This window comes from Wasmannia auropunctata, unplaced genomic scaffold (genome assembly GCF_000956235.1).
Source record: "Wasmannia auropunctata unplaced genomic scaffold, wasmannia.A_1.0 LD336053.1, whole genome shotgun sequence".
Taxonomy (NCBI): Eukaryota; Metazoa; Arthropoda; class Insecta; order Hymenoptera; family Formicidae; genus Wasmannia; species Wasmannia auropunctata.
This window is the reverse complement of record NW_012026837.1, coordinates 2,810,146-2,818,312: the sequence shown is the minus strand read 5'-3', so window position 1 is coordinate 2,818,312 and position 8,167 is coordinate 2,810,146. Positions and strand designations below refer to the sequence as shown.

General features: G+C 33.0%; 1 protein-coding gene across 2 annotated transcripts; it reads right to left on the bottom strand.

Annotated features, from left to right (window-relative positions):
* Positions 1–4,369: 4,369 nt before the first annotated feature.
* On the bottom strand, positions 4,370–7,963 carry LOC105451069. 2 transcript variants are annotated; one of them, XM_011691277.1, is made up of 8 exons: positions 7,784–7,963; positions 6,473–6,664; positions 6,157–6,284; positions 6,021–6,065; positions 5,787–5,934; positions 5,528–5,690; positions 5,028–5,261; positions 4,370–4,702 (listed from the first exon to the last, which is right to left on the bottom strand). In XM_011691277.1, the coding sequence occupies exons 2-7, from the start codon at positions 6,662–6,664 to the stop codon at positions 5,065–5,067; spliced, it is 873 nt and encodes a 290-aa protein (XP_011689579.1). In that variant the 5' UTR covers positions 7,784–7,963; the 3' UTR covers positions 4,370–4,702; positions 5,028–5,064. The 2 variants fall into 2 exon arrangements, with proteins under 2 accessions (XP_011689579.1, XP_011689580.1); XM_011691278.1 differs by having other exon boundaries at positions 6,157–6,266.
* Positions 7,964–8,167: the final 204 nt, after the last annotated feature.

Below are 8,167 nucleotides of genomic sequence, written 5' to 3'. Positions count from 1 at the left end.
GTGTGCTCTTTCGATGTGGTATAATGATTGTGGACTAAATGTTTGAATTTTTTATTTTTTTATTTTTTAAAGAGTTTTAATAGATTGCCTTAATTCGCAAGTTAATTCTTACTATAATAATCACTTTATCAAAATTGTCTCTCGGAGCTCGGTACAGAAATAGCTCTGTGTCGATATGTTGTGATGGTGGTGGTTGTTCCACAGTATTGGCTCGTCAATTTTAGGAAATTTGTATAATAGGTTATTAAATTTGTTTAATAGGTTATTGGATTAACTCTCTCGTTAATCCAATAACCTATTAAATTAATTATATATATTGTTCTTATTGTGAATTTCCTTACAATTTCATGCAGTCTTAGTACTTTGTAAATTAGTACAGCTGTAAAATTTATAAGATTTAAAAAGTATAAAATTACAATACTTACAAATGGTATTAAATTATAATTTATAATTTATAAGAGAAATAGTATTACCTGTTGCGAAAAATATTTTGTTTGTATTTTATGAATTATTTCTATTACTTAAGGCGTAATTATTACGCGTAATAAAAATTACACATGTATTTTAATACATAATGCAACAGTGAATTGTAACGAAATATAAATACCAAAATTGAATTGTGTATTCTTACGTCTCGATGCGCTTTACTCTTTGCTGCGCTATCCATGATTTCGCTTCACATGAAATGCTTTCTCGCTACAATAAAAGTCTATTATGTATTGACTACCGATAGGAATTTTCGACCAAATTTGAATCGTTCCTTGGTGAATCGCGTAATAATCGTGTTTACGATTTCACTCATTTTTTCTGTCACTATTTGATACAACGAGACTTTTATTGGATCAGCGAACATCCTAGCGCACATTTCGGCAATATCCTTTTTAATTTGTTGACGTAATGTTTCGTCATCGGATGTTTCGTTAGATGGTACCAATATTAAAATATTAGGTTTAATTTGAGAGTAATTATCTGGTTGTGATGAGTTCCAACAAATTTGCCTGGATTCATCTTTATCGTTTGGAAGATTTTTATTATCATCTGCCAACTCTGTTTCTATAATAAAAAATTTAAAAATGTTGCAGAAAACTGTTTTAATTATTATGATTATTATAATTTAAAATTAATATTTGAGCCCTCTTTAAATATATTTCTTTCTTAACATACAGAAATTCTCAAAAATCATACAATTTTAAGAAAACGCCAACACGGGTTTTTGCATCTTAATTGTTTGTATGTCCATACATGCACTCCACAATCGATTCTGATACTTAATTATTTATATAATTTTTTTAGGAAAAGATATACATTTTATTACAAAAAGAAATACATGACGCATTTACAATCAAAATTCATCGCATTAATTAAAGAAATACAAGCGTTAGCAGTTAGAGCGTATACAGTTAATTCCTACACATTTCTCGTGTAACGTAAGCGTAGTCAAGCGCATTACAAATTTAAATGTATGTAATATATATTAAGTGTATATATTAACTCAAGAAGCTTTCTTCCAAAGATAAACTTCCGAAAACGACATACCTTCGATTTGACCAATGAAACTTTGTCAAAAGCTTTACATTTTCAGGGTTGGCAAAAACCCAAATTTTTGGGGTTTTTGCGGATTTTTGTGGTTTTGTGGGTTTTTTTAGTACAGCCATTTATTGTTTTAAAAGCGTAGTATATCTGTTCAACAAAATCCTAACTTGAAAAAGTCTTCTAATGTAGATACTACCAAGATTTAGGACGTGTTAGTTTTTCAACTAAATCAGGCTGGTGTTTCAGTTTCTAGCTAGTTTAGCTTTTTATCTAGTCTATCTGACTGTGCTATTACAATTATAAAGTGTAATATTACCTATATTTTTTTCTGGACTGATAGTTATAGTATTCAGTTATTTATATTACATAATTTATATACGTATTATAAGTTCTTAAATTGATAATTAAGTATATGTTGCTATTTTATTGAATAGTTTTATTTAAAGATGCGAAGGTATATATATATATATATTACATCTATCTGGATTTTTGTAATTTGTACTTGGGTTTTTGTATTTGAGTTTTTGTACAAAAACCCACTGGGTTTTTGTAAACTGGATTTTTCTGTGCCAATCCTGTAATTCATGAATCATGATTACATCATCTAAAATTGTCACGGCACGGAACGTATCTAACTGTAATTGCTAATGTAAAACGATGTATTAACTTACTATTTATAAATAAAATATATTTTGAAAACACATCTTTATTAATATTGAAAATTTGTAAAAAGTACAGATTTATATTTTTGCGCATACACCTCTTTGTAATGAGCAATACGACAGCTTATTGACTTTGATCGAACCTTTCCTATATCATGGAAGCGAGCCAGATATTACATACACTGCATACACATACGTATTGGCTTCCTAAATTCTTTGAAAGATTAATTGCTAAACTCCATTTCGACTCGGCAATTAAACATATGAGGATCAAATAATAAATTAATAATTATACGCCGTTAATAAATAACAAGATTAAATGCTACATGTCAGATATATGCCCAAAAAATTCCATCATGTTCTCTCCCCCAAAGATGAACGCGAAACTCGGGGAAAGAGAGATATGAAAAAAGATAAATAAAACAAATAAATCAAAAAAGATAAGAAATATATAAGGGAGCAGAAGGAACAAGAGGTATGTATGTACGTGTACCTGCGTGTATGTACCACGTAGACGAATTTCTCGGTTGGCGATTTGTCTACAACTATTTTTTTTTCTTTTTTTCTGTGTGACGTACCTTCGTTTAATTACGTGTCCAAATTACAATTAAATGTTACAGTACGCGCATCGATGACAACGCACTAGGATTACAACTCAATTCGTTCGAGATTAGAGATAAACATATATTTATGTGTATGTTGTTTCTCTGTGGATACGCGACACATTGACGAGTTCTCTGTTTCCAGGGAAATCCGATCAAATTTAGAGGAGTAATAATTAGATATTATTTGCATTTTACACAGGATTAGTAATATCATATATTTTCTGAACATTTCAAACTCAGAAAACGTGTAAAGACACAAAAAATTAATTATCACGTATATACTTGTCATCGACAGTCAAGGAATTATGCGAATATATTCCAATGTGATTAATAGTAAAGCCGGGAGCACAGGCTTTTGCATAACGCATAAAATATCAGAGAATCAATCAATCAGAGCATAAAATAAAGAACTCTAATGAGTTGATTCTCTTATGTCTTATGCGTTATGCAAAAGTTTGTGCTTCCGGCTTAAGACACTGAAAAGTGCTTATTGTTAAAGAGGCTTTCTCGTTTAATTGTTTAAAAATGGGCACTGAAAAGTACCGATTAAAATATTAGTACTAAAAAGTACTTATTGCTGATCAGAGAAATTCCAGTTTGAACATTTAAAAATGGGCACTGAAAAGTGCCGATTTTTCCTCCCTCTTCGAGAAGAGTTTACTATGTGTGTGTGTGTATGTGTGTGTGTGTGTGCGTGCGTGTGTGTGTGATATCTAGCTGTAGCATCCTTTCTCCTGGACAGTGACATCCTTCGTCTCCCGGACTGGCTCTTCTCCTTTTCACAATACAGTGTAAGCCCTCTTTGGATACTTCATAAATTAGCTTAAATTTCAAGATATAATCTACGGTTTTATGTGTCGTATTTTTTTTAAGTATATAAATTTTATATATTTTGATTTCCTTAAATGTTTAACACGTAAAAAATAGGTAGATAATGACACGATTCTACTGTATTCTATTTGTATTTGATAATATTGTTTTTTTATTTTGCATTTTGAATTACATATTCCAGGTAATCAATTAGAGTGGACTTTAACGAATGACGAAGCACATTTCGCCGTATTATAATAGCTAACGAGCAAGATAATTGTCCGACAAAAGTACACGTGTTTCGTGAAATTTAATCATTTAATCCCGATAATGATAAATTCTCATAAAATATCCGGTACAAATCAGACTGCTTATTATCTGCTCTTATTTTCGTTACATCTAGTTATATAATACAAATACAAACCTCGATAATTTCGTGAATATGAACGCGAGATAGTTATAGAAAGAGCTTGAGACAATAAAAAAATATCTTATAATCAGCTCGCAGAAATATCCCGTATGGAAATTATAGATAACATATATAATACTTGAGATCATATGAAACAGCGATCGCTTTTCGTACTTCAAAAGATAGGGTAACTGTCCCTAATAGTGTGCTTTTATATTTAAATAAGTCATAAAAATAAAAAGTTGAAGTATTAACTTAATAAAATAAAATACTTTGTCTATTTATTTGTACCAATTTATTTTTATGACTTATTTAAATATAAATTAAGCACACTAATAGAGACAGTTACCTTAAACAATTTTCGAAAATGAAACGATAATCGTATTATTGATAATTACGCGGGATTAATGTACAACGATGTTTGCGTAATCGTTATTGCGTTACACCGTTCGTTTATGCTGGATCGCCTCGTGCCTTTGCGATTGTAGATCGTTCTCTTATTTTTTGCACTTCGATAAAATTTATTATTAATTATTATTGTGTGTATGTGTGTGTGTGTGTGTGTGTGTGTGTGTATACGCGCGTGTGCGTGTGTGTGATATCTAGCTGTGGCATCCTTTCTCCTGGACAGTGACATCCTTCGTCTCCCGGACTGGCTCTCCTCGTGTGACTTCTGCGATATTCTGTAAGTATTATAGAAAATTGAGAAAAATAAAGATCATAGAAAATAAATTGTATAATTGTAATATGTTTTTATATTTCTTAAACTCAGTTGCATATCAACATTATTTTAGGTTTAAGCGAAATTTAAAACTTTAAATTTATCAAGGCAAGAGTAACCCCTATAGTACTTTAATTCGTGCTTCTCTTTGTGATAAAAGCACAAATTGAAGCACTTTATGGGAGTTACTTTTGCTTTTATACAACAACATTAAAGTTTTAAATTTCACACTTAAAGCCAAAATTAAGTTGGCAAAATCAATCTGTATAAAAAAAGTTGCTACATACCTTATATCTGTTCGTCTATTTCTTGCATCTGCAGTTGTTATAACTCCTCTTCTGCCTCCTCTACGTACTCATCGTTCCATAAATCGCGCTGGATTCTTGGACCGGCTGCCATTCTTTGTTGTTTACGTTCTTTGTGTCTGTATCGCTCTTTCGCTGCTCGAAGAGCGTCCCGCATATGGACTTGGAACTCTGAACGTTGAGGCCTTTGGAAATGCTGATTACGGCACACAGCACCTAAAAATCACAAAATATCGTAACAAGCACTGAAAAAATATGCTAAATGCTAAAGGTACAGAATGTTTGTAAAACAAAATATAGCAGTAAATTGCCATTATTGCGAAATAATTATTTCTACATTTTACTTTGCAAACATTCTATTAACAATGATTCATATTCAGATAGTGCCACATAATTATTTCCTTAAAGTTGTCCTATCAGGATTTAAATCTAAGGAATACTAAGACACATGAATCCGTATGTACAGAAAATGAGATGCCTACTGTAAATTGCCTTCGTCAAACGAGCATTGTATAATGGTTCTTGATTCTCTTCGCGGCCCCACCAGGTTAAGGATGGCGTGAATGAGTCCTGGAGGCTCTCCTTGAGACATAAGTTTATTGCTTCCTTCAAATTGAATCCGCCGATGTAATGAAAATAATTAATCTAAACAAAATAAGACAGATATGACATCTCTGGTACATACATACAATATATAAGGAAAAAAATAAAGAAAATGTTCCATTATTTTTTTCTACTTACAACGTTGGAGTAAGCCTCTTCATCAAGATTTTCAAACGCACGCATTCCTGCTACTGATGATATAGGAAGAATAGTCGGCTTGAACGATGTTGAAGTGTGGCTAATCTGCACGCACTTGAAGATATTCTCCATAAGAGTATTCATTTTCCTGCGAAGAAAAGGTAAAAACAAATCGGTTTTATAAATATTATTCTATTAATAAATTAATTATTATTTATTAATTGTCATACTCACTTGAGTTGTGCCTCAATACGATCTAAACGATGATCCCTCACTTCCCTATGCACAAAAATAGCTTTTTTATAAATTACTTTTTATATTATTGTACAGAAATATATTATATATGTATATGTGTAACAAATATAAATACCGATTATTCTCCTCCGTCTGTCTTGTATAAGCACACTGGCAATAAGGTAGTCGCTCTTCATATTGCACATGAGATTGACTCTGCACATCACCAGCTTGCATTGGCCTATTCTGAAATTGTGAAATGTTCTGTAATAGTATAATTATTATTAGTATTATACAAGTCGTTCTTATATGATATGAAGGGTGATTACAGTATTTTGGATATGTGTTTCTTGTGATGAACTTGCGTATTCTGTCGGATTAGCAGAGGTTGAAATGTTTGTATGTGTAGGAGTGTAAGAATGTGGTGATAAATATTGTATTGAATTATTTACAATTAAATTATTATCGTTTATGTTTGTGTCCTTCTCCTCTTTAATAAGGACACTCTTTATATCTCCAATATCATCTTCGATCCTGCCAGTAGTGATGTGTGATGCAGTTGCTGTCTTCTTCCGTTCTGGAGCTTTGTCTGAAGAAGTGGCCTGATAACGCTTGGTAACTTTACGCCTTGGGCGATCTTCCATCTGATGTAAGTGAAAATATATGTTTCTCTATATTAATTGATGACAATATAATTTTATAATAAGTCTGTTCTTTTTGGCTGAATTTGCTGCATTATTTTTATGACTTATTTAAATATAAATTAAGTACACTAATAGAGACAGTTACCCTAAACAGTTTTCGAAAATAAAACGACAATCCTGTTATTAATAATCGGGGGATTAATGTACAACGATGTTTGTACACGATGTTTGCGTAATCGTCATTGCGTCATACCGTTTGTTTATGCTGGATCGCATCGTGCCTTTGCGATTGTAGATCGTTCTCTTATTTTTTGCACTTCGATAAAATTTATTATTAATTATTATTGCACTCTTCGTGAATTTGTTAGCAATCGGTAGGCGCATCGTCAACATTTTGCTTATTAATTGGGATCCTGACAATTAACTTTCTGTTCTCTCGCGATCCATTAATTCGTGCGAATTCGAAATGCCGCGCGATGTGAGGACTTAATTATACTATATCAAAAAGAAAGGCAGAAAGTCGAACAATCTGATAAAACTAACGGATTTCGCATAAAATGAAGCTTTTCTCATGGAAGGAAAAATTCCATCTTACGCGAACTTTGTTCGTATTACGAAATATGACTTATACTTTAACCATTGACGATCGACGCATAAATATGATGATTACGCCGAAGGAAAAAAAACTGCGAAAAAAGGTGTGCAAGTTGATTTATTCGTCGGATCGAGAGTTAATTTTTCATCGCGATTTTCTGTTTAAATTTCCTTCGCTCGCCTCGAGCAGAAACGAGTTTTGCGTATTCCGCCGCCGACTTCGCTGATCGTGAGTTTCAGGATCTCAGGATCCCGATCATCTCGCAGTTATCTAGACTGAGAAACAGTTGCGGGAAAAGAGCCTGACGATCGTCGAACGGAAAGCGTTTGCGTGTTAAAACGCGCACGCGAGAAGAGCATTCGCGGATTCTTAAACTCCGGACGGGGAGTGTACGACGTCTCTTATCGCAAAGCAGGACTTCGAATCAAACGAAGATGTTGAAGAATTTAATCATTTATGAATAAAAATATGCTTCCTTTGTTAGCTCCCCGGTATAACTGGCATAATATAATATAGATATATACCTTTTATCTCGCGCACAGCTTTAATTTGTGAAGTATCGACCTTGATAATAAGGTGCTAAAATTGTCAAATCGCAACTGTAACGGTAAAAGTACATATAAATATTACTCGCGATATAAGCACTTTAGGTGCCGTGACTAGGATAAGATAACGTAAACAATTGCCAGTAGTTATCCCTTTGCTGCGGCTTCTTGGTCTCGGCGATACCCGCAGCGCATCCGTACGTCCCGCGCGAGCAACACATTCGCTGAAAACGTCGATAATTACGGATCGCAAGAATATTACCAGAGAGAAGTGTGAGAGAGGCCACGGCTTTTTGGGTGAACCCAACGATTCTCCTCCGTACTAGTGCCCCACGTCCACATTTTCAAAAAAGAAACTACGTA